We start from the raw sequence: 25,929 nt of genomic DNA, 5'->3' as shown, positions 1-25,929 counted from the left end.
TGAATTCGAAATTGAGTAGCTCAAATAAAATGATACCATAAAATTAATAGAGCAATTGAAGTTTATGAATCTTTCGAGTGAAATAGTTCTTTTGGTTGATAAGAATGTAGTCCACCGTATCCTCTTCCTGTGATTTTCAAATTAAAAGGTTTATTAGCTCATGTTATTTTAGATGTTAAGAGGGAAAAATATTCAGAAGTAGAAGAAAAAATTCTTCTACTATTATTCAGACATATAAATATACACATAAAAATATTCAGACATACTACTTGCTATTAGAAAGAACATTAGAAAATTCCAAAGAAGACTGAAAAGATACTGTTCTCTTGGTTTTCAACTGATCTCGTGATTCCAGTTAGTACCGAATTACACAATTCAAATCTTTGGGTAAAGGTTGAAACGTTCTCAATTGAATTTCCATTGAACTATGGGGAAGAACTTGCACAGAGACTAATTATTGTTGGATTGATTACTTTTATTCGACGGAAATTTCCAAACAAGCAAATAACAGGTACATGAGCATAAACTAACACGATGGATTAACCATTGGAAGTTCCAACCACAGATTTCATATAAATACAATTAATGAGGTATGTAATATCATAGAATAACCAATCTATAACAAGATCGATAATCTCTGGTAATATCGACATTAACTAGTAACGTTAATGTACTACATCGATTCTGGGATTAAAACAAGAAGAATATTAATATTAATATTAGAAAAGGATATTTAATATCCCCTGAATTAATATCCTGAAAGACTATGAACGATGAACGGTTACATCGTTCAAAGAACACCGCGATTCGCGTGAAATGAATAACATGTTTGATGTAGTGTAGTAGTACTGTAATAACTTACATATTTGATAAGAGTTACAGTGATATACCACCGGTGAGATAAGGCCAATGTCAAACTGGACTTGGAAAAGATATAGATCTAATCAGAGACGTAACAAAACTATTTACAACAGAGATGCAACAAGTAACAATAGGATATCAGGATTCAAGAGGTGTACTGTACAATTACTAATCTCACTACATAATGAAAATAATCAGGATAATCAAAGGATACATCAACTCTAATTCAACCTGAACTCAAGGTTGGAATTTGAAGGACAATTCTAATGGGAGGAGAAATTCTCTTCTATATTCCGAGAGATATTACTTTTAACATGAACAGGGAAAACTAGTTTCTCCTTCCACAATTTGTAGGAGAGGAGTAAGCATGCTGCGCACAATTGGATGTCGACACAAAAGTATGGAGAATGCTGTTAGGTAGTGGGAGTGATTAGTGAAAGAAAGAGTATCGGGGCTCTCTGTCTTCGAGTGAGAGCCGTGTTAAAAGTAATATCTCTCAGACTATAGTACCTGAATTGTTTCAGATATGCAGAGGGTTTCAGGCACAATACTTCAAAGCCCATAAAAATTGATCAAAACATTGATCAGAATAACTGAGAGATAATATTCTTCATTTGAAAGAAAAGTAAATTCGAAATTAATAAGATCGAGGGTGACAAAAATCTACATGAATGTACATGCACGAAGACTAGGGTAACTTCTTTTTAAGCTGTAAACCTGTAGACTATAGACTCACGGAGGGTTCTGGATAGCCTGAATTAGTTAGTAATAAAATACGACAAGATTGAGATCACTTCATGAATTTTTAGTGGAGATTGCGCAAAAAGAATTGATAATATTGAAAATAAAGTGTGATAGGAAATATAAATAATGTCTGTTGATTACGTTGTTGTTTACGATGAACAGAGGTGCCCACTGGAAGATGCGGGGTTGGACTTTATTCCCCTTTTTGGGGGGGTTTCCAATTTATTAGTGGGCGAGGGTAGGGTAGAAACTTAATTTCTTCTAAATTTTTGGGGGTTCGTCCAGTAGTTTGGGAGGGGTGTGTGATCATCCCAGCGATATGCGTTAAATGGTGATGATGACGATAATAATGATAGAATGATGAAAAAATCATTGTCAAATCAGAAATCGTCGAAGGAAGAAGCAGATTATTGATGATGATGAATGAAGGCTGGTCATTAGTTTAAAAAAATTAAAAATAATCTGCACCATGAACAAATAATACAGAGCCACGGAATAGCAGTTGATTTTTTGGTGGAATCCAAACCTCTAATATCATTTGAAATGAATACCTTATCTACTCTTTTCTTTTAGCAAAATGGATGAAATATGATGACGAGTTAACTCTGCACAAGCCCATAAAGCTTATCTTTAATTACAATATTTGAATAGGTAGATTAAAACCTACTCATGGAGTACTCGAACCAAGAAGAAGGAGCGTTTTTAAGAAATCTCCGGGGATTTCCACCTCTCACCAAAATTGGAAAACATCAAGTTGAGAAATTCGAAAAATTTCAAGTGACAAAATTGATGAATAAGCCAGTTAGTAACCTGAAAATCAACTTTTTGTACCTTTTTTTAATTTTAGGATAGGTTATTCTAAAATGTCCTAAGAGGACATACAATGCAGATTTTTATTCTATCTTAATTTCAAGTAGACGTAGACCTATATACAATATTAAGTACAGCAAGGGGTGCCCACAGAGGGGGGGGGCTCGAAAAAGCGGGCTACATCATTGAAATTACATTATTTTGTTGGAGGGGAGTATCAAAATTGAAAAACCATACATTGAGGAAGGTATCATAAAATGTCAGTAATGTTTAAACATAACGGCTGACGAACTATTTGCGAGGTTTCCCTATTTATGAAGAGAAGGGGTACTGAAACTTGAGATAATTAGGGGGGAAGGTTTGCGTCAGTGGGTTCTGGGGGCCACCCTTGGTAAATCAACTTGAAAATAACTAGGGTACATAGATAAATGAAAAAAAAAATAGGAACAAAAGCTCTTTAACAACTCACTGGAAATAGTGGGTATAAAGCTATAAACATGAGAAAAAAATAGAACAAAAGCTCTCTAACAACTCACTGGAACTAGTGGGTATAAAGCTATAAACTTGAGAAAAAATTGGAACAAAAGCTCTCTAACAACTCACGGGAACTAGTGGGTATAAAGCTATAAACTTGAAAAAAAATTGGAACAAAAGCTCTCTAACAACTCACTGGAACTAGTGGGTATAAAGCTATAAACTTGAGAAAAAATTGGAACAAAAGCTCTCTAACAACTCACGGGAACTAGTGGGTATAAAGCTATAAACTTGAAAAAAAAATTGGAACAAAAGCTCTCAACAACTCACAGGAAATAGTGGGTATCAAGCTATAAACTTGAAACTTATAGCACGGCAAACTCCGAAATACGGTATTTTAGACCTACTGAAAATAAGGGTTGGGAATTGTAACCTTTTTCATAGTAAAAAGTACCTATCTTTCCAGAACCTTAAAAATAAAAAAAATCATAAATTTAATTTATAAATGAATGAATCACTTTTGAAATATAAGTAGTTTTCTAAAGATAACACAAACTTTACATTGACTTTGACTATCGAGGTAGCAGCAAAGAAAATGCTTACCCCTTATCCAATTCATAATAATTATTATTCTAACTCAATTTAGGAAGACAGAATTTTATCTAAAAACAATATTCTAATTAGACCAATCTAAAAATGTTAACAATACTCACATGAACTACCAAAGAAAGAGTCAAGAGCGATCGTGAAGGCACAATAATAAATATTAGACACCGGTTAAAACTTTTTCACAGACGCACTGTTGTGAACTTGGCCGAATTTCACAAGAGAACACTGCGATTGTGTGATGACTGCAGACGCAGAGGAACTGCGACTCTGCGAGAGAGTTGTGATTGTATTGTATTGTCTGGCACCTGACGCCCGATGTGCATTCCTTGAGGGGGAACAACAATAATCTGTTCATCAGCAGGTAATTGTGTAGAGGAAGCGCTCCAAAATGATACAGAAAACTTTTTCCGTTGCCAACTTGATACGCGATTCGGTGGAACTTGATACTAAACCTTGATTTTTAGTTTCCTTGCCCTACTACCATAGGTGAGGAATGATTGCTTTCCGAAAAAATTAAGGTACCCAAATTTCTAAACGTTTCAAGGTCCCCTGAGTCCAAAAAATTAGTTTTTGGGTATTGGTCTGTATGTGTGTGTGTTGTGTGTGTGTGTGTGTGTGTGTGTGTGTATATGAGTGTATGGGTGTCTGTTTACACGAGATCTCATCTTCCAATATTAACGGAATGACTTGAAATTTGGAACTTAAGGTCCTCACAATATAAGGATCCGACACGAACAATTTCGATCAAATGCATTTCAAGATGGCGGCTAAAATGTTGTTAAAAACAGGATTTCTCGCGATTTTCTCGAAAACGGCTCCAACTATTTTGATCAAATTTATATACCTAAAACTTTCATTCATAAGCTTTATCAACTGCCAAAAGTCCCATATCTGTAAAAATTTCAGGAGCTCCGCCCCATCTATGCAAAGTTTGATTTTAGATTCCTAATTATCAGGCTTTAGATACAAAATCTAAACAAAAACTTTCGAGTGGAAAAGATTGAGCATGAAAATCTCTACAATTAATGTTCAATATCATTTTCACCTGAAATTGAAAATAAGCTCGAAATTGGAGAAAATGTGATTATTCAATTGCAAACTGTTGTCAACTGTTGATTCTATTAAATCTTTCACTATGAAGAGATAGCAGCTAGACCTCGTGTGTCTCCAGCGTTATTGTCCTGTCACCAGCTGGCTCAGATCTTTGAATAGTAGACTTGAGATGCTGAGATGCGCATGAACACTATAGTGAGGTCTACGTTATAATGACAGTGTATTTGAGTTTGGTCAACTTTGGTTTTGCTATCCTTGTCTATCATTCGACAAAGCCGGTGGTACTATCCTTTTCTAGGTCCAAAACGATGCCAATTATGTATTTGACAGTGTAGAAATATAATTAATTAATGCAGAGAATCGGCATCGCTATTCTTTTATCTTTATATACTGCCATTATAACGTGGACCTCACTATAGCGTCAGGTAATCAATTTTCATAACGGCAAGGAAAGTTGTGTGAGTGTGCCACACCAGATTTTTAGACCGAATGTCACATTCTTATGATACATGCTTTTGAACCGCATTGACGAGCTGAGAAGAATGAGCTGTATTATGAGAAGATCCGATTGTGTAAACAATTATGAATGTTTGATCCTTGAGGTGTCCCCCACTCACCACTAGGTAATCCTGAAATTAAGTGCATCTAACGGGTAATTGTTCTGATAGAACTTAACCCTTGTTTAAAATTATTTGATCCAAAATATTAGATTGATTCATTAAGAAGGCCTTGAAAAGTTATGACAATGGAAAATTAGTATTTTGGCTGTAGGACTAGGACATGGTTTTCAATTTTTCCTAGTATTCCCCGTACTTCTATAAAGCTAAATTTCTGAGGAATCTTGTTCAGAATTAATTCTAGTTTTAAATGATATGTGATGTTTCATTATTACTTGATAATACTTCAAGAGTGGAAGTAGTAAGTAAGTTTCAAGAATTAAAAAAAATCCTTGAAATCCTTTTTTTAAATCTGCAGCTCCTAACCCAGAAATTGTAGGATCCTGTGAGGCCACTCAATTTATTGGAAATTTTATTGTCTTCAAATTCGTTGAGATGTTTTTCCTCAAAAACGATAATTTAGAAAAATGTAATTTTTACTATTTGTAGCGGTTTTGATTATTTTCTTCCTCATTTCTGAGCTTTGGTTCATATTCGAATAGGGTTGCCTCTACTGTACCATGAAATTTTAACTTCACTTTGACTAGGGTAGTCCTTAGAGTATCATGAAATTTTATCTTTTGAATCAAGTTCACTATAAGCGCTATCAATGAATTCAAATATTAGTTTCAAATCCAGTATCAAAAATGCAAAAAATAAAAGAACTGTACACAACTGGAATAATTATAATATTATTGTAGATTTTTCAAATTGGTTCAGAAATACGGTATCCCGTGATGAAATAGAGTATTTTAGTTTGAGATCGTCTATTCAACAATAATTTAATATTCGAAATAGACTGATAACTTTTACAATATTCCAGTGCTATCTATTTAGTAATGATGTTTTTTATTACATTTACAAGCTATATCACTCACCAAATTATTCAGTAATCAAATCAGTGGAACCGGTTTTTTCGTTTTTGGGTTTATTTCACTTATTTAAAATCGATACCGTACTTCAGACACATAGACTTGGTTCCTAAAAAGTAATGAATAAAAAATAATTCCATTAAAAATAATGAATACTTCACTAGTTGATACAGAAGTTTGCTACGTATCAATCCAAATTGTGCAAAATTCGAGTAGTTCTATCTATAGCACGTTAAGCTGCACGCTGCGCTCAGCTGATTATAATTTGTTTATTCCTCATCACTTGCCAAAATGAATGAAACGGGTGGGGGAGCTAATACATCGTAACTACGAACGGTAATTCACTGTTGTTGTTGCATATTGCACTGCTTTGTCACTGTTCTAAATTCATAATGAAGCAACATGGCCCTCTTACGGAAATTCATTGCTTTATTTGTCATTGGAAAGCCCCAAATACAAATACGAACTTATCACACTCACTGGTGGACTTCTTTCTACTTTGTAAGGAATCCGCAATTTTTTCCCAAACACTACAATGTTTTCATCATTGTAAATAGACAAAGAATATTTTCATAAATTTCAAAGGTTAGGGTATTCAAAAAAATTCATACACAAATTAATTTATGAAAAATTGCAAAACGTAAAAATCTTTATTCATGTCCATAAAAAGTACAAAATTTATATATTTTATGAATATGCTTTCAAAAATAGAGTAATACATAAAATAATAGCCAAGTCTGTAAAAGTATTTTCTGATATAAAAATATAACTTAAGTTTAATCGTTTAAGACATAGTAAAGTCTTGCAAGGCGAGTATACTGTTTAGCATGTCTGTATAGAAATGGAAATTAACTTAGCCTACTTGAAATATATGATAGGCCTTACATAAAAAGCTAGCATTTGTACTATGAACACTTGATTTGCAATCAACAATAATTGACACATTTGAAGAAATAAGTAGTTCAATTGACTTGATATTATCAATTTTGAGTGAAAAAGTACCCGAATTTTTTTCACTCTAGAATATACTTTTCATAAGAGGAAGTATAAGATTCCTTCCTATTATATGAATAAAGTTGTGCAAAGAGAGATAACGTTTAAAATGGAAAGCTACATATTAATGTTTTTCATGTCAGAGAATAAAATTATACATAAATTCCCAAGAATAATAATAAGCTAACAATTTGAATATCTCTAAAACAGTAGAATGACAAAATCATTATCATGAACTCTCTGAAAAATTAACCTAAAGCTATTTGAAAAATCTTCGTTGTCATGGGATCCAGTCAAAAGATTAAATGACTCACAAAGTTTAGAACTTTTGCATGCAATCATATACCCAATAAACAACTTAAAAATGAAATAATATATCTGAATATAATTAATCTGAAATAATATACAGAAATATCAGTTACATTTTGAATTCATTCGACTTCAGTTTTCCTTCAAATAGATCTATTCTACGTTTTTATGAATCTCGAGAGATTATTGATAGGGAAAACCTTCAGTTTTGCAGTTTTGAACTGCCATATTCTGTAGAAATACAAAATTGATTATTTCAGAAATAATACTAATGTTTTATAGGTATTATTACAAAATGTAAATACAAAAGTAGATTACAAAGAAGAATACAAAAGTAGAATAATACAAACATAATAAAGTGGAAATAAGAAGGATATATGAACAGTTTGAGAACTGCCATAAAGGTGTATGGAAAATCGTTATTTGTCTTTGCAGTAACTTACACCGGATAATATACAGGCAATCATATACCCATTTAAACAACTTCAAAATTGTTCAACTAGAATAACACACAAGATGATACAGTAAACAATAACAATAATACATGGACAGTTTGAGAACTGCCATGAAGCTATATGGAAATTCGATTGTTGATATTGTGTGTATCCAATGACTTACAACCAATCATATACCCATTCAAACAGCTTCAAAATTCCCAAGTAGAATAACACACAAAATGATAAAGTAAACAATAAGAAGGATACATGAACAGTTCGAGAACTGCCATGAAGCTGTCCGTGGAAAATCATTGTTGTATGTTTGCAGTGACATACAACGGATCATATACAGATAATCATACACCCATTCAAACTGCTTCAAAATACTTGAGTAGACGATTACAAAAAATGATAAACAGGGAATCATATATCCATACAAACTGCTTCAAAATACTTGAGTAGACGATTACAAAAAATGATAAACAGGGAATCATATATCCATACAAACTGCTTCAAAATACTTGAGTAGACGATTACAAAAAATGATAAACAGGGAATCATATATCCATTTAAACAACTTCACAATTGCTCAAGTTGAATAACACACAAGATGATAAAGTGGACAAACAGAATGATACATGAACAGTTTGAGAACTGCCATGAAGCTACCTATGAGAAATCGTTGTTATTGTATGTTTCCAGTGACTTACAACGAATCATAAACAGGCAATCATATACCCATTCAAACTGCTTCAAAATACCCAATTACAATAACACACACAATGATAAAGTGGACAATGAGAAGAATACGTGAACAGTTGGAGAACTGCCATTAAGCTACCTATGGGAAATCGTTACTATGTTCTGTTTGCAGTGACTTACAACCATAAACAGGCAATCATATACCCATTTAAACAACTTCACAATTGCTCAAGTTGAATAACACACAAGATGATAAAGTGGACAAAAAGAATTATACAAAAAGAATTATACATGAACAGTTTGAGAACTGCCATGACGCTATATGGAAAGTTGTTGATATTATGTTTTTGCAATGACTTACGACAACTCATATATCCATTTGAACAGTTTCAAACTACTTGAGTAGAATAATACAAAAATGATAAAGTGGCAATAAGAAGGATAAATGAACAGTTTGAGAACTGCCTATGAAGAATAGTTGTATTTTGTTTTTGCAGTGACTTAAAACGGATAATAATATACAGGCAATAAAATACCCATTTAAACAGCTTCAAAATACTTGAGTAGAATAACACTCAAAATGATACATTAAACAATAAAAATGATACATGAACAGTTAAAGAACTGCCTTAAAGGTGTATGAAAAATCGAGAATAGAATACAAAAGTAGAATAATACAAAAATAATAAAGTGGAAATAAGAAGGATATATGAACAGTTTGAGAACTGCCATAAAGGTGTATGGAAAATCGTTATTTGTCTTTGCTGTAACTTACACCGGATAATATATAGGCAATCATACATCCATTTAAACAAGTTCAAAATACTTGAGTAGAATAATAAAAAACGATACAGTGGTAAATAAGAAGAATACATGAACAGTTTGAGAACTGCCATAAAGGTGTATGGAAAATCGTTATTTGTCTTTGCTGTAACTTACAACACCGGATTATATATAGGCAATCATACATCCATTTAAACAAGTTCAAAATACTTGAGTAGAATAATAAAAAACGATACAGTGGTAAATAAGAAGGATACATGGACAGTTTGAGAACTGCCATAAAGGTGTATGGAAAATCGTTATTTGTCTTTGCTGTAACTTACACCGGATAATATATAGGCAATCATATATCCATTTAAACAGCTTCAAAATACTTGAGTAGAATAACACTCAAAATGATACATTAAACAATAAGAATGATACATGAACAGTTTGAGAACTGCTATAAAGCTATATGGAAAATGTTGTTTCTGCAGTGATTTATAAAGGATCATATACAGGCAATTATATACCCATTTGAACATCTTCAAAATAGTCAATTAAAATAATACATTAAACAATAATAATGATGCATAAAAAGTTTGAGAACTGCCATAAAGGTGTATGAAAAATCGTTGTGTTTGAAGTGACTTACAACGGATCAACAATAGAGAAAGTCTGCAGGCAGTCGGTGAGCCATTTGACGGAGAGGGTCTTGTGATGCGTCATGTTGTACTTGAGCTCAGGCTCCTTGTGTCCGGGAACATAGAGCGCGACATGCGAGCAGATGCCCATCGGTCCGTCGCAGTTGGCGTGAAACATGACGGTCTTCTCGTCCTCCGGGGTGGTGTGGGGGTCCGCCTCGCGCTTCAGCAGGACAGCACCCGCCTCCTTCACCAGGTCCATGACGTCGTTCTTGCTCAGGTCGCGCCACCCGCCACTCCAGTTGGGAGACAGCGACACGTGAAGACCGTTCAGCAGCTTCGGCAGCTGCAAAGTCACCACAACGTCCACTGTCATTCGAGCAATTGGGTGCAGACGAGCAGCAATGCGCCATCAGACGAGAAGTGGGTGAGGGAAGTTGGAGGTGTAGGATTAGGAGGAAGCTGAGTTAGCGGAGAATAAGGAGGAGGAGCAGGAGGAGATAGAGATAGAAGACAAGCGGAAGGGGGTAGGAGGAGAAGTAAGAGGAAGAAGAACAAAAACAGGAGGAAGAGCAGGAGGAAGTTGAAGAGAAACAGGAAGAAGTTGGGGAGGAGTAGGAGGAGGGAGAGGAAGAAGAAGAGAAGCAAGAGGTAGTTGAGGATGATCATGAGGGAGAAGAAGAAGAAAAGGAGGAGGATCAGGAGGAGGAGTTTGATAAGAGCAGGTGAAAGAGGAGGAGGAAGAAGAAGAAGAAGAAGAAGAAGAAGAAGAAGAAGAAGAGAAGAAGAAGAAGAAGAAGAAGAAGAGGAAGAGGATGGATAGGGGAGAATGATGATGAAGAGAAGTAGAATGAAGAGAAAAAGGAGGCGGACGAGGAAGAATAGGAGGAGGTGGAGGAGTGGGACAAGGAGGAAGAGGAGAAGGGAGAAGGAGGAAAATGTTGAATAGGGGAAAATGGGGAGGAAGGGAAAGAGAATAAGGATGAAGAGGAGGGGAATGAAGAGAAAGAAGAGGCGGAGGAGGAAGAAGAGGAGGAGGTGAGGAGTAGGAAGAGGAGAAAATGAGGAAAAGGAGAAGAGGTTGAGAATGAGGAGAAAAATGAGGGGGAGGAGGAGGAAGAGGAAGAAGAGGAGGAGAAGGAGGAAGTTGAGGAGCAGGAAGGAGAGGAAAAAGAGGAGGAGGAGGAGGAAGTTGAGGAGCAGGAAGGAGAGGAAAAAGAGGAGGAGGAGGAGGAGGAGGAGGAAGTTGAGGATCAGGAAGGAGAGGAAAAAGAGGAGGAGGGAGAGGTAGAAGAAAAGAAGAAAGGAGAGGAAGAGGAGGAGGGAAAGTAGAAAAAGAGAAGGAAGGAGAGGAAGAAGAGGAGGAGGAGGAGAATGAGGAGCAGCAGGAAGGAGGAGGAGGTGGAGTAGGAGAAGGAGGAGGAGGAGAGAAGGAGAAGAACAAGATGAAGAAGAAAAAGAAAAATATAAGGAGAAGACGATGACGGAAGAAGAGAAATAGAAGACAATGATAGATAGATAGATATATTTATTGATAATTGTTACTAGGCTGTTGCCTATGGTAACATTTACAAAAATTGACAATAAAATTAAATCAAACTTATGAGATAAATAATAATTATTTAACAGTTCTGCACTAGTATTGATCAATTACAAATATCGAAGAAAATAATATAGTATATATTAAGCTATCAACATTATACTAGATCACATTAGCAATACTGGAGGAAAGAAAAGTTGTTATTTGCATCCATGTGGAACTTATCATGGTAGTATTCGAAATATTAAACTCCATAATACAATACAATAGAGAGTAGATGGAATAGGTAAGAAATAAACTATGAAGGTGGTCCTATTAAAAAACATTATGATCAGACTTTTAATAAAAAAGAAAAGAAGTAATGATGAAGGAAATACAAGCAAGGAAACATTCACTTTCATTACTATTGAGTGTAGACAAGCAGAAGCAATACGGGACCAGATGAGTAGGTTTCGAGTAAAATTTGGAGGAGTAGATGAAGGAGGAAGAGTAGAGACGACAATAATTGAAGAAGAAGATAGAACAAAAACTAGAAAAAAACGGTACGGAACCAGGCAAGAAGTAGGAGTGGAGAAATGAGATGGGTGCGTGGGACAAGACGAGGAGTGCTTAAGAAGAATATAGTAGGAAAAGAAAAGGATGACGAAGAAAATAAAAGCGAGAACGAATATTTGAAAAAATAATTTAGCATGTAGATGACAGTAACGACGTACAGAGACAGCCAAGGTGAAGAGATGATTAAACGTAGATAAAGCCAGAGGCATAAACAATATAAAGTCAAAAACAAAGACTAAGCAGGGAGTAGAAGATAATGACAACGATGAATTAGAAAGAAGGATAAGGATAAATGAAAATAGAAGATGAAGCGAAAAGCAAATCCAAGAAAAAGGAAAAGTGGAAAGGCAAATGATTAGCAAGGAAATAGAGAAGTCACCGCAAGTTCCATAGTTTATAAGAATAATAAAATGGATACTAAGGCCAATACCTAGTATTACTTCAGACCCCACAACTAATTAATGACGTCATAACATGTAGATTGATTCTTCCTAGAATCATAGTAGTCTCTACTATAGTGAGGTCCACGTTATAATGACAGTATTTGATCAATTTTGACTTTGCTATCCTTGTCTATCATTCGACAAAGCCGGTGGTACTATCCTTTTCTAGGTCCACAACGATACCAATTATGTTTTTGACAGTATAGAAATATAATTAATTAATGTAGAGAATCGGCATCGCTATTCTTCTATCTTCTTCCACTGCCATTATAACGTGGACCTCACTATAGCTTATTAATGTATGATCTCTAATTTTTGTTACTCTGATTTTTATTTGGTAAAATACTATCTAAATTCCAGATTGAAGAAATTTCTATTCTATTAAAAAGACATTTTATTGAAATAAAATCACTTTATTCCACAAATGCAATAATTTCTCCATACTTTCAGCTTGATAGATAGTTAGCTTGATTCAGTGATAGAGCTATTGATAAATTTATCTCAACCAAAAATACTTAATTATAGCCTGTATCAGGATCAAAGGAGAGGTAAATCAAAGGTAAACCAAATTAGATGTTACTCTTTTTTTAGGAAAGAAGCTCCCACGGACTTGTTCACAATAAATCTGTGGTACAAAGGAAGAAACCCATCAGAATGTTTTTCAGTTAGGTAAAACCACAAATCTTATGATGTTATGGACAGTTATAAAGGTGCGTACAGATATATGCGCCGCGAACATGAACAATTCACTTTTAATCAGCTGACTATAACTGTATTTTTACAGAAACGGTAAGATACAGATATAAAAAGCTTGGTATCAGCTGATTAAAAGTGAATTGCTCATGTTCGCGGCGTATATCTGTACGCACCTTTAAACTTGCATTTACTTTTTGATTTATTAGTTCAATAGTTCTTTCACTCACTTTATTTACTCTGTTGTTTCACACTCTAATTATACTGTTATTTCACATTTTATTTACACTGTTCTTTTACACTTCATGGAAACTGTTGTTTTGCTGGATTTGTTTTGTTCTTTCTTTTTATCGCTTGTATACATTTTTGTTTGAAAGTTTAATCTCTTGGAAAGAGAATACAGAAACTTTTGGAGTCTTGTTATAATTCCCGCGACAATTAGGTACACAACAACAGAAACCTATGATTTAAAACCTCAAATTTACCATTAATTTTCACACACAAATATTGGAAGAATAATGAACAAACCATATTCATTGAAATGGAAGACCGTGAAAATAGAATTCGTAATTGGAATTTTGTTGGTTACCATAATCAGATGTGATAGCAAGCATCAGCGCTCTTATTTCGCTTGCCTATCGCCAGTAGATCGTCGATCTACGTGTGATGACGTCATAGTTTATCTAGCTTCAGTTGTGGGGCCTGAAGCATAGCCACCTCTAATACAAGGTCCCGGCCTGCGATATTGCAACGTCGCAGTGTAGGCCTAGAATCTAATACCTGATTGGTGTCAAAGATTTTTAAAATACCAGCTGATCTTTTTCACCAATAATGTATCAGATTCTAAGCCTACGCTGCGACGTTGCAATATCGTAGGCCGGGGCCTTGTATTACAGGTGGCTATGCCTGAAGTGATAGTGGTATTGCTAAGGCCCGCCGCAAAGTAGACCCACGTTAATCCACGAAAAACAACCCACGCCGTGGGATGTTTTGTAAACCATTGCTATAGAATTATTCATAATCAATCAGCTGACAAGTGGATTATTCATTGAATGTATTACACAGATGTCTGGAGAAGCCTAGCAATGGTTTACAAAACATCCCACGGCGTGGGTTGCTTTTCGTGGATTAGCGTGGGTCTACTTTGCGGCGGGCCTAAAATCCTGATCACGTCATGATAAGTTCAATTGTAATAAATGAATGTATAAGAAAATGAATTATAATGTACCTAATATAATATGAATATTTCAAGGTATGGAAAGTTTCTTACCAGTTTCTGAGAAATGATTCTACTTTTCATGAAAGCTTCACTGCCGGGAAACTCTTCAGTTCCACGAACTTCCCAAACATCTGGTTTAGACATAGCGGTCAATTTCAGACTATGCTGAATCCCTGAAAAACAATACAAAATTAGGAGTGGCCGTAGTCGAGTGGATCAGATGCTGGCTTTATGATTCAAATCCCGGCCCGGGCAAGATATTTATCTCGGGCCACTCCCGTGTATCGGATGGACACGTTAATTCGTCGGTCCCGGCTGCCTAAAAAGCAGTCGTTAGGTTATGTCAGAGGCCCTGAAATTGATCAGTTGCGACCTGAAAACTCTGACACCAGACCTGAGCCAGCCAGGTGACACGATATTATTATTATTAATACAAAATTTAATTTTAATGTTCTATGAAACTGTCAACTGATGTATTGATTAAACAACTAACTCATGGATTCAATTATTTCATACGATCAAATATTAATACGAGTTTTAATAGTGATCAAATTTGTTCTTTAAACAAGTTTTAATATTGTAAAGAACTTATTCCCCATACACAGACTTAGTATATGTGTGGGAATGATCACCATTTAATTGATTTTGTATGTACTGTATAAATAATGTTTTTGATATGTGAATGTGTACGTTCTGTGTACAGTAAATTGTTCCAGTTCCAATCGTAAATTGTTCTATCACGTGACTAGTGCAAAATGTTCCCATGGAACGCCATTTCAAAATCGTTGGTTCAAGCTTTTGGCGCGCACATATAAAGTTGATTTACACTAAACTGTGTCGTTTACTAGCTGCGTGAATGAAGAAAGGCTGTTTTACAAACCTACCGTCTAGAAAAGTGTAAATTTCTTTTATTCCATTACTTTCAAATTTTCTATCGAGAAAAATTTATTTAATGAATGGTTATCAAACATCATATTGTTGGTTATGGATTCTATGCTATGCTATGGTTAACAAACTATCAGGGCATGCGCAGAGAAGCAAGCAGACTACAATTATAGTCGACCAATGAGAGCTCAGATAGTTGGAACTGTACCAGGTCGGAAAATTTACCACACTTCGACTGTGGGGCAGGATTTTGGAGCTGGAACAGGTTTCTGGAACAGAATCTGTCAAAATTCCTCCCATGGAACGCGGAACTTTTTACTTGGTAAATGGTGAATCGGACAATTTACCACATTCCATGTACACAGAACGGGCCCAATTAAACACTATTTGAGTGAAAATTCGACTGAGTCACTGTCGATGTTGTAGAACCGTTCCATAAAACTGTAGAATTTGACGATATATGTGTGTTTTATTACACTATTTGAGTGATTGGAACGTCATTCAATTTGGCAGCATTCAGTTCAACAATTAATAGCATGCTTATCCATTCTATAAATATGATGCCAATGTTATTTATGAATTCCGACAATCTGTGGCAAGGAAACGCCTCTGGCATTTCGGTGGCACAATACTGGACACGACAACTCTGATGCCTTTATTGCTCGGACACGAAAAAGTGAAAGTAAAGTAATGATAGGTAGTGCGTAATATTTTTATGACAATTTGCGAAAACATCAATTTGTCAGATTTTTGTTTACATTATTGTATTTATCAACTCTGATAAATAATTATTTCTTTCGAAGAGAACAAAAATTTCTACTCCAATTCAAAGCAAGTGGAAATGAGTAAACTTTAATCTGAAGTTAAATTAAAACAAATAAGCAAAAATCTGGTGTGGCGCACTCACACAACTTTCCTTGCCGTTAAGTCTTGGTCTTTCCTTGACCCTTTAAAGGGTCAAGTTCACGGGGCGAGTTTACAAGCTACAAGCCGGCTTTTTCACAAGCAGCTCGTAAACTAGCCGCGTGGACTCACCGCACTAGCTTAAAAGCTGCTTTTAAAAACGCTCTTGAAAAAGTTGACTATGCCGGCGACTTAATACGCCACTTGCCGGCTTTTGAGCACTAGCGCATGCGCATACTCCTCAATTCTACAGGTTAAAATCTGGAGCGAGAGGCATAACGACATAACCTAACTTTCAAATCAAGCCAAGCTCTGCATGAAGTCGAATAAATTTCTAAAAATATTAAATATGAGTGAAAACAGGTAATATGAGCAGTAAAACAGTGTTGGAAAAAGTATTCCACACGCTAGCTACTTGGCTACTGAGCGAGTGGAATGTTTTGTGTGTACTCGATAACTAGCGCACTCGCCAACTCGCCGGCTTCTAGCTTGTAAAAAAGCCACGTGGACTTGACCCTTTATGAAAATTGATCACCTGACGCGAGTGTTCACGTGCATCTCAAGTCTACTATTAAAATATCTGAGCCAGCTGGTGATAGGACAATAACGCTGGGGACACACGAGGTCTGCTATCTCTTCGTAGTGAATGATTTAATAGAATCAACAGTTGCTTACCTCACGTGAAGTTGCCCCCCTCATCAAAGCTAGGCTACCAAGTAAGATACAAGGTCGAAAATGGTATCATTGGTTAGTGCTTCGTTAGTGCAAGTGCACAAATCCCCATTGTTAGTGCTTTTCTGGTTCAGGAATTATAATTTAAAAATCTGGTGTGGCGCACTCACACAACTTTCCTTGCCGTTATGAAAATTGATCACCTGACGCTAGTGTTCACGCGCATCTCAAGTCTATCATTCAAAAATCCAGTTGGTGAGCCAGCTGGTGACAGGACAATAACGCTGGAGTCACACGAGGTCTGCTATCTCTTCATAGTGAATGATTTAATAGAATCAACAGTTGCTAACAGTTTGCAATTGAATAATCACATTTTCTCGAATTTCGAGCTTATTTTCAATTTTAGGTGAAAATGTTACTATACATTAATTGTAGAGATTTTCATGCTCAATCTTTTCCACTTGAAATTTTTTGTTTAAATTATTTATTTATTTACAATGCGAATGTTACTAATGTTATAACATTGAAAGATGAAATAATAAGATAGTCCTTGTGCTATTGTATCTGAAGCCTGATAATTGAGAATCTAAAATCAAACTTTACATAGATAGGGCGGAGCTCCTGAAATTTTTACATAAATGGAACTTGTGGCAGTTGATAGAGCTTATCTATGACTATTTTAGGTATGAATTTAATCAAAATCGTTGAGCCGTTTTTTAGAAAATCGCGAAAACCCCTGTTTCTTACCTCATTTTTGATATTTTAGCCGCCATCTTTAATTGCATTTGATCGAAATTATTCGTGTCGGATCCTTATAGGGGAAGGACCTTACGTTCCAAATGTCAAGTCATTCCGTTAATTGGGATACTCATACACACACACACACACACACACACACACACACACACACACACACACACACACACACACACACCATACAACCCAATACCAAAAAACCACTTTTTTGGACTCAGGGGACCTTGATACGTATAGAAATTTAGAAATTAGGATACCTTAATTTTTTTTTGGAAAGCAATACTTTCTTCACCTATGGTAATAGGGCAAGGAGGTACAGCAAGATATTTTAAATATTTAACGTCAACACAGAGGTAGCATGAACTAATAATTTAGTTTTTTTTTTTTGGAAAGCAATACTTTCCTAACCTATGGTAATAGGGCAAGGAGGTACAGCAAGATATTTTAAATATTTAACGTCAACACAGGGGTAGCATATCATTATCACTATTTTTAACGTGTTTCGGATGGATACGTTAAGCCGTCGGTCCCGGCTGCCTAAAAAGCAGTCGTTAGGTCATGTCAGAGGCCCTGAAATGGATCAGTTGCGACCTGAAAACTCTGACAACAGACCTGAACCAGCCAGGTCACACGATATTATTATTATTATCACTATTTTGGAGTCCTCTCTAGATATCACTAGTTTATAATAAAGATGACATTCTAGTATGAACATGGATAGCTAAAAAGAAGACATAGAATACATACATACATGCAAGGGATATGAAAAATGATAAATGAGTAAAAGACACTAGTATCATATCGCAAATGCCTCATAAGGTGCGTACACTTTTGGAGCAATTCACTTTTAATCAGCTGATGCAAAGCTTTTTATATCTGTATCTTACCGTTTCTGTAAAAATACAGATATAGTCAGCTGATTAAAAGTGAATTGCTCATGTTCGCGGCGCGTATATCTGTACGCACCCATAGATAGCATTAGAAGTAATGCAGTCAAATAGCAGTCAGTATTTTTAAATATGAATTGATATTAGAAAACTCACAATTGAAACTTATCACAGCCGTTCCGTTAGCAAGACACTTGAAAATATTTACATCTGTTTTGCACACATTATTATCTTGTGTGGCGACGATCGCATGGGTAACTTCGAACCTGCAATCGAAATGAGAAATTCAGTATCACAACAGAAATGGATGATAATCAATGAATGAAATGCAATGGCTGGAACAGCTGATATTCGTAACTGAGAACAATTTCAACTATTCTATTCTGAAATGACCAAAACTATCAATTACATTCAGATGTCCCTTAACTCTGTAAGAATATGTCCCGTTATTTTATGAATAGGTGATATAAAATACGCTGTCAACTAAAAATTATGTTTATTATAACAATATCTCCCAGTGACGATAATTGAAAATATTCTAATAAAACGAATTTGCTTTATTACCAAAAGAAATCATATTGCCCAATTTACAATAGCTTATCAATTATAAAAATGGTTTGACTCTGATTTAAGAAAGTTTGTTTCATGGACATTTTGCTGATGAATGATACTATGAAGGAAGTGATAGTGAGATACTGGTTTTCACTATTAGCTGAACAATATTGCAAAACACTCTCACAAAAAATGCTTGTTTGAGGTCTATTCCGGTGAAATGTTTATTTGTGATCTTATTCCGGTTTCTAGGACACTTATTAAATCTAATGGAACATTAAACTTATAGAATAATGGACTAGCAGACTATTAAACATAAATGATGAAATTAAATTGTTAATGATCAGTTATTCATTATTGAAAAGTTCACCCAAAGCTGAAAAATCCAGTATTCAACCAATAAAAAGCACACTGATTTTCAACTCAATTGATTCATTGATTTGCCATTTTAAAAAATAATAATTTAAAAGTATGAACTGTTTGAACAGTGAAAATATAATTCCCACGAGTTCAAATTGGACTATTCCCATTCAGTGAGTATGAATAATACCATTAGAACTTATGGGAATTATATTTTAACTGTAACTGTTGTGTGCAAATCCAGCTTTAGGGTGCAAACATCGTGAAGCGACAAAGGTAGAGAGTGTTGCATTTAATGAATATCAAAGTCAATGGAAAGATGGAAATAAATTGGTAGTTGTATTTGTTCGAATGCTAATTGATGAATAATATATTATTAAACGAAAATCCCAATTAAATGCTGTGAATCACCCGAAGACTTCTGCTAATGCAAATATTTCCATATAGCTGTTTACCCTGTTGTCAATATTTGCAGTAGCAGAAGTCTTCGGGATGATTTACAGCATTTAATTGGGATTTTCGTTTAATAATAATTATTCAATGGACAGAGTTCAAGGCACGATCCAATGATGCATTGCAGAACGACCTTACAGAAGCTATAGTGAGGTCCACGTTATAATGACAGTGGATTAAGATAGAAGAACAGCGATGCCGATTCTCTGTATTAATTAATTATATTTCTACACTGTCAAAAACATAATTAGCATTGTTGTGGACCTAGAAAAGGATAGTACCACCGGCTTTGTCGAATGATAGACAAGGATAGCAAAACCAAAGTTGATCAAATACTGACATTATAACGTGGACCTCACTATATCTAGTTTACTACAGTTTTGATTGGATTTTGAAATTTGCCGCCAAAATAGCTACAATATGGCCGCTTCATAAGTAACATTGGTGTCTAGTCTTTGAAAATTGAATTTTAAAGCGAAATCATAACCTCATTCTTTTTTGGAAACTTTTATTCATCAAAATTTTGGAGAAAGACAGTTTTGCGCTATGCCTTTTGTCTTCTCCCAATCATATTATATTGTAATAATGATTTGTGATTGTCAATGTAATAAATAAAATGCAGATAAAATAGCATATGCCATACCGTTCATAGAGGACGAAAAACTAGATGCAAAAATAACGAAAGAAGAACTGAATTTGGTATTGAAAAAGGCAAAATGGAATAAAGCTCCGGGCACTGACGGCATACCGGCAGAATTTTTCAAATCAGCTCCAGATCAATTCTTAAATTTGCTGCTCAATTTTTATAATTATATTTATGATACAGAATTGGTGCCTGACAATTTTTCGGAAGCGGTTATCTTCCCAATTCATAAAAAAGATGATTTGAATGAAGTTGCTAATTACAGAGGCATACAATTCATTAATGCATTTGCAAAAATTTTCGCAGGAATTTTTCTGAATAGATTAAACGACTGGGTAGAGGAAAATGAAGTAATAAATCCTTTTAGAAAAGGATACAGTACAGTGGATAATATATTCAGTTTATACAGCATCATCAATTTGAAAATGAGGAGGAGGAAAGATAGAGTTTATTGTTTGTATGTTGACTTCAAGGCCGCTTTCGATAAAGTAGATCCTAATGCTTTAATTTATAAGTTGTTTCAGATTGGGTTGTCTAGCAAATTTGTGAGAATTGTCCAGAAATTATATGAGAATACACGGGCGTTTGTTTGGTGTAAAAATAGTCAAAATAAGAAGGATGGGCTGAGTAATGCATTCTATACAGAGAACGGATTAAAACAAGGCTGCTTGTTGTCCCCGATTTTATTCACCCTGTTTATTAATGATATTTTGATAATATGGAAGAAGGGATATGGGTGGACGAGTGAATATTAAAGGACTTATGTATGCCGATGATTTGATTCTGATTGCATCCACGCCGAAAGCATTACAAAAAATGATAATATGTTTGAAACATTACTGTGAGACGTGGGGACTTACAATCAATACCGACAAAACTATGATAATGGTGATGAGAAGGGGAGGGAGACTGGCCCATCATGAGAGGTGGTACTGGGGAGAAGAGCGGATCGGAGTTGTAAACAAGTACAAATATCTAGGCGTAACATTCACTCCTCAGTTGGCGTTCAGTGAGCATGTCAGAGAGAGAGTGTCAGTGGCAAAGTTTGCATTGAATAATGTGTGGAATATTTTTGTGGCCCAAAATGAAATAAACATCGAGAGTAAGTGGGTAATGTTTGATGCGGTTGTAAGAGCTCTTGTGAGCTATGGTGGTCAGGTGTGGGGATATAAGCAATTTGAAGAAATAGAACGGTTACACAGAGCCTTTATCAAGAAATTATTTTCGTTACCGCAATCAACACCCAATTATATCATCTATTTGGAAGTCAATAAGTATAATTTACACCATTATTTGTTTGAGATGCATTACAGCTATATTATAAGAACCCTTTCTTTGCGACCAAACAGGCTGCCACGAAAACTTGCACAGAAAATGTTTGAACAGAAAGTAGGATGGTATAAAGTGTGGAAAGAGCAGGCTGAAAAATATAACATTGAATTGCCAAGATGGGAGGAAGGAATGTACTAAGGCAAAGTTTAAATAATATTAATGAATGTATAAAAAACGAATGTAGAGAGAAATGGAGAGAAAGAGCGAGGCAATCTGTAAATTATACTGTCTATTCACGTTTGAACCCAATCACCGAACACAATAATTATATAGGAGCCAATCTCACCGCAATGAGAAGTCAATCATATTCAGATCAAGGGGAGGTCTATGGTACTTGAATAGTAGTGTGGGAAGAGAGGGAATTCAGACCATATGTACGTTATGCAATAGGAGGGAAAGGGAGGATACAATGCATTTTATCGGAAGGTGTCCAGTACTAGCAGAGATAAGAGGAGCGCATTTAGGCGATAGAGAGCTATCAGAGGATCAGGTGGTAGGGTTTTTGAATGGTAGTGATTGGAGGGCGCTGATAGTTTTTGTGAGGAATGCTTGGGCTTACAGAAAAATGCTAATACAGGAATATAATACTTGATGGTTTCACTGCTTTTCTTTTTTTACTCCTGCATATGTAGTATAATGTAATTTCATATGTAATACTTTTGTTGCCATGATCTCTTTGGTTGATTGATTCCAAAATTGTTTAAAATTTGGAATTTTTCAAATTGGATAAAATTCAATTTCAAATACTTGCATGTAAATTTTAAATCAATAAAATAGCTCAACTTGGCATACGACCAACAGGTCATGTCATAATATATATATATATTTGTGTAATCATCAAATTATTATTGATTGAGTGTCATGTTATGTTTTTTCTTGTATCAATAAATATATTTTCTATTCTATTCTATTCTATGTAATAAATAAATAACTAAATAGGCTTCTTTCCATAGACTTTAATGCATGTCAAGGTCTATAAATACAGGTCATGACAAAATCCCATGATGCATTGCAAAATCGCCATTTTATGGGGTTCTAGCTCACCAATTTTCAAATTTATCAGCTGTTATCATTATAGATTGAACAACATTGATGTGTTATTTTGTTATATTGTTCAAGGGATATTGCTTGGCTTTCAATTGTAAAATAAATTGCTCTGACAGAATAATAATATTTAGATTCCAACTAGGAACTGAATTGTTGATTTTTAGATTCAATTGATCGGGAACTTAAAACTCTTTTTGAAATTGGCCTCGCATATTTCTGTCTTGTCCCAATGCCTTTTGAATCATAATCCTTGATTTACAAGAATAAGAAAAAAATTTTAATAATAAATAAATGAATTATTGAATCACTTATTATTGAAATTTCATTATTAAAAAATTCTAAACCTGAATTCACATATTATCTGAACTAGAATATTGTTTTTAAAATGCATAATTTTGTTACGAGCAAATTGAATTGGATTGGATTTTCAAATGTACCGCCATAAAGACCCCATAAAATGGCTGCTCACAACAATAGTGTCATGACCTGTATTTTATAGACCTTGATGCATGTAATTGGATGGTGGCGCACTCTGAAGGGGAATAGTGGAACGGTGTGTGCGTCACCATTTACATTCAACACTATCGAGAGCTTGAAGCGGCACTTCGCCGCTACAAATAAAAGTTGTTTTTATTATAATTTTTAATTGTTTGGACCCAAAATCATGAAATATGATAAACCAAATCCAACCTTAACGATTCCACACATTTGAGATCGAATTTGACGCAGAAATCCCTGAGCGTCTGGCACTGTTCAGCATTCAATTTGATCGGACAAAGGCAAAATGGCTCAGACATGCAGTAATTAGTAGCCGGCTCAGTGCCGCTGCTTGGTGCGTGCAGCTGATTCAGCAGTTTTATCATTTCGTCCCCTTTGGCACAATCCCTGAAACGAAACCATTCAAATATTAACATAAGCGACACTATATTGAAGACGATATAACTGTGACTTGGTGCAAAAACTACCAATGTCAATTTTTTTCAAAAATGAGTTTAATACAATAATACATCACTGGGTCGATGTCAAACGAGGCAAACGACAGAAGAGTCCTGCGACAGTCGAGACCAGCGACGGTAGAGACCTGCGACATTCGAGGCCAGCGACGGTAGAGGACTCCTGAAAAAGAGGCCTCAAATGTCGCCTGCGTTAGGCGACAGTTGAGGCCTCTCTAATTTTTGCACAGCCCCGACAGTCGAGACCTGCGATGTTAGAGGACTCCTGAAAAAGAGGCCTCAAATGTCGCCTGCGTTAGGCGACAGTAGAGGACTCTTCAATTTTCGTACACTCCCGACAGTCGACCCCTACGACCGTAGAGGACTGGAAAACAGTCCTCTACTGTCGTAGGCCTCGACTGACGTCGGTCTCGACTGTCGCGATAAAATGCATACTCAAAGCAATAAAATGTATACTACCAATGTCATTATTGACATTCTTCTCATTTTCATGATTGACATTTTTCTCAGAATGCAAAAACTACCAATGAAGACATATGTTTTTAGATTGTCATTCATACTCCGTGCCAGAACTACCAATGTCGACTTCTGCACTTCTAGCACTCGCATTTCCGTATCGAAATGCCGTAGTTCGAAAATACAAGGTGAACTTTAAAGCTGATTTGTTAGAAAGTTGATATCTTGATATAGGTAGTTATTGCAAAAAATGAATTTGAATGACTTCTTTGTTGATGAGGGATTCCTAACGGGAAGGTCCCTCCTAGCCTGAATATCATTATTATTGAAGCTGTCAATGGGCCTTATGACTGCTACTATATCATCATGGAAATATGGGATGAACGATTCATCATCACATTATACATCATTCTAGAACTTGTCTGATAACTATGTTTAATTTACTAGAGGCCCCTGGGTTAAAGAGCTCGCTCATGAACGTTGTATATTGTTCTCTGAGATCTTTTACAAGATTAATATTATAGTAATCAGTAATAATACAGTAAAGTAATCATGTATCGGCGCATAAAGTCTGACAGTCTGTTTGATATCTCCCAAATAGCATCAGCTCTTTTAAATGAATGGCTAAATTGATCTCTCTATTGATCTCCATTCATGAAATCATCACAAATGGAAGTGTGTTTCTTGCAAGACGACAACGATTGAACCTGCTGTAGTGATTGAAGCGGTGAAGGGGGGTGAGGGGTCTGCTGCAGTCATTGAACCAGCGAAGGGTGGTGAGGGGTCTGCGATAGCTCAGCCGACCGGCGGTGCGTTATCTCAGCTCGACTTGGAAGCTATCTCCACTATCGTCAAGCAGATTATTCAATCACAATTATCTCCTACTTTTCTCCGTGATTTCCAAGATATGAAATCATCTATTGAATTCGTGTCGGACGAGTTCGATAAATTCAAACAGGAACTGAAAGATTGCAATGAGGAACTCAAAATAGTGAAAAGTGAGAATGAAAACTTGAAAGCAGACATTAGCTCATTAAAAAAACAAATCGCTGATTTTGAGATGTACACTCGGCGTGACAACGTTATTGTAACTGGTTTACCTGAATCTCCTAAGGAATCCGTATTTGAAATTTTAAAAATATTTCTACTGCAATAGGTAGTCCTCTAACAGGCAAGGATCTTAGTGCCGCACACAGAGTTCCTTCGCGTACCAAGGACGGCATTAAGCCTATTATTTTAAAATTTATGCGTCGAGAAGATAAGGTGACATGGCTGTCTGAATTCAAGAAGAAGGCACTTGAAGACAAAAGTGAGCCTGGCATATCGACAAGGACTGTATCTCGCTTTCTTCCGGTTGGTAGGATATCGGCGTACCAACACTTGTCCCCGGCGGTGTCCATGCTGCTCAAAGACACGAAGAAGTTGGCTGAAGAGAAAAACTACCGCTACGTATGGTCTAGAGATGGAAAATTTTTGTCAGGAAGACTGAAACCAGTCCGGCTTTGCTGATTAGATCGAAGGATGATTACAACAAGCTGTAAATTAGTTTCTATTTGGTTATTGTTTTTTTTTTCTCTAATTTATTATGGAGAACTGCCAAGTAAGAGACTTATTGGAGGAACTTTATGACAATAATAATTGTAAAACTTCGAAG

General features: G+C 35.5%; 2 protein-coding genes across 2 annotated transcripts in view; both read right to left on the bottom strand.

Moving 5' to 3' along the window:
- Positions 1-3,834, bottom strand: part of LOC120352464 (choline transporter-like protein 4) — a 48,732-nt gene extending 44,898 nt beyond the window's left edge. The window contains exon 1 of the transcript XR_005571854.1: positions 3,603-3,834. The gene's annotated coding sequence lies outside the window, so the exon portion shown is untranslated. The remainder of the gene's footprint in view (positions 1-3,602) is intronic.
- Positions 3,835-8,841: 5,007 nt separating this feature from the next.
- LOC120352462 lies at positions 8,842-23,777 on the bottom strand. The gene is made up of 4 exons (XM_039433106.1): positions 23,557-23,777; positions 18,636-18,745; positions 14,428-14,549; positions 8,842-10,272 (listed from the first exon to the last, which is right to left on the bottom strand). The coding sequence occupies exons 1-4, from the start codon at positions 23,727-23,729 to the stop codon at positions 9,934-9,936; spliced, it is 744 nt and encodes a 247-aa protein (XP_039289040.1). The 5' UTR covers positions 23,730-23,777; the 3' UTR covers positions 8,842-9,933.
- Positions 23,778-25,929: the final 2,152 nt, after the last annotated feature.

The sequence above is a fragment of the Nilaparvata lugens genome, chromosome 7 (assembly GCF_014356525.2).
Source record: "Nilaparvata lugens isolate BPH chromosome 7, ASM1435652v1, whole genome shotgun sequence".
NCBI classification, from domain to species: domain Eukaryota; kingdom Metazoa; phylum Arthropoda; class Insecta; order Hemiptera; family Delphacidae; genus Nilaparvata; species Nilaparvata lugens.
Note: the sequence above shows the minus strand (reverse complement) of the source record. Positions and strands in the feature narration are given on the sequence as shown.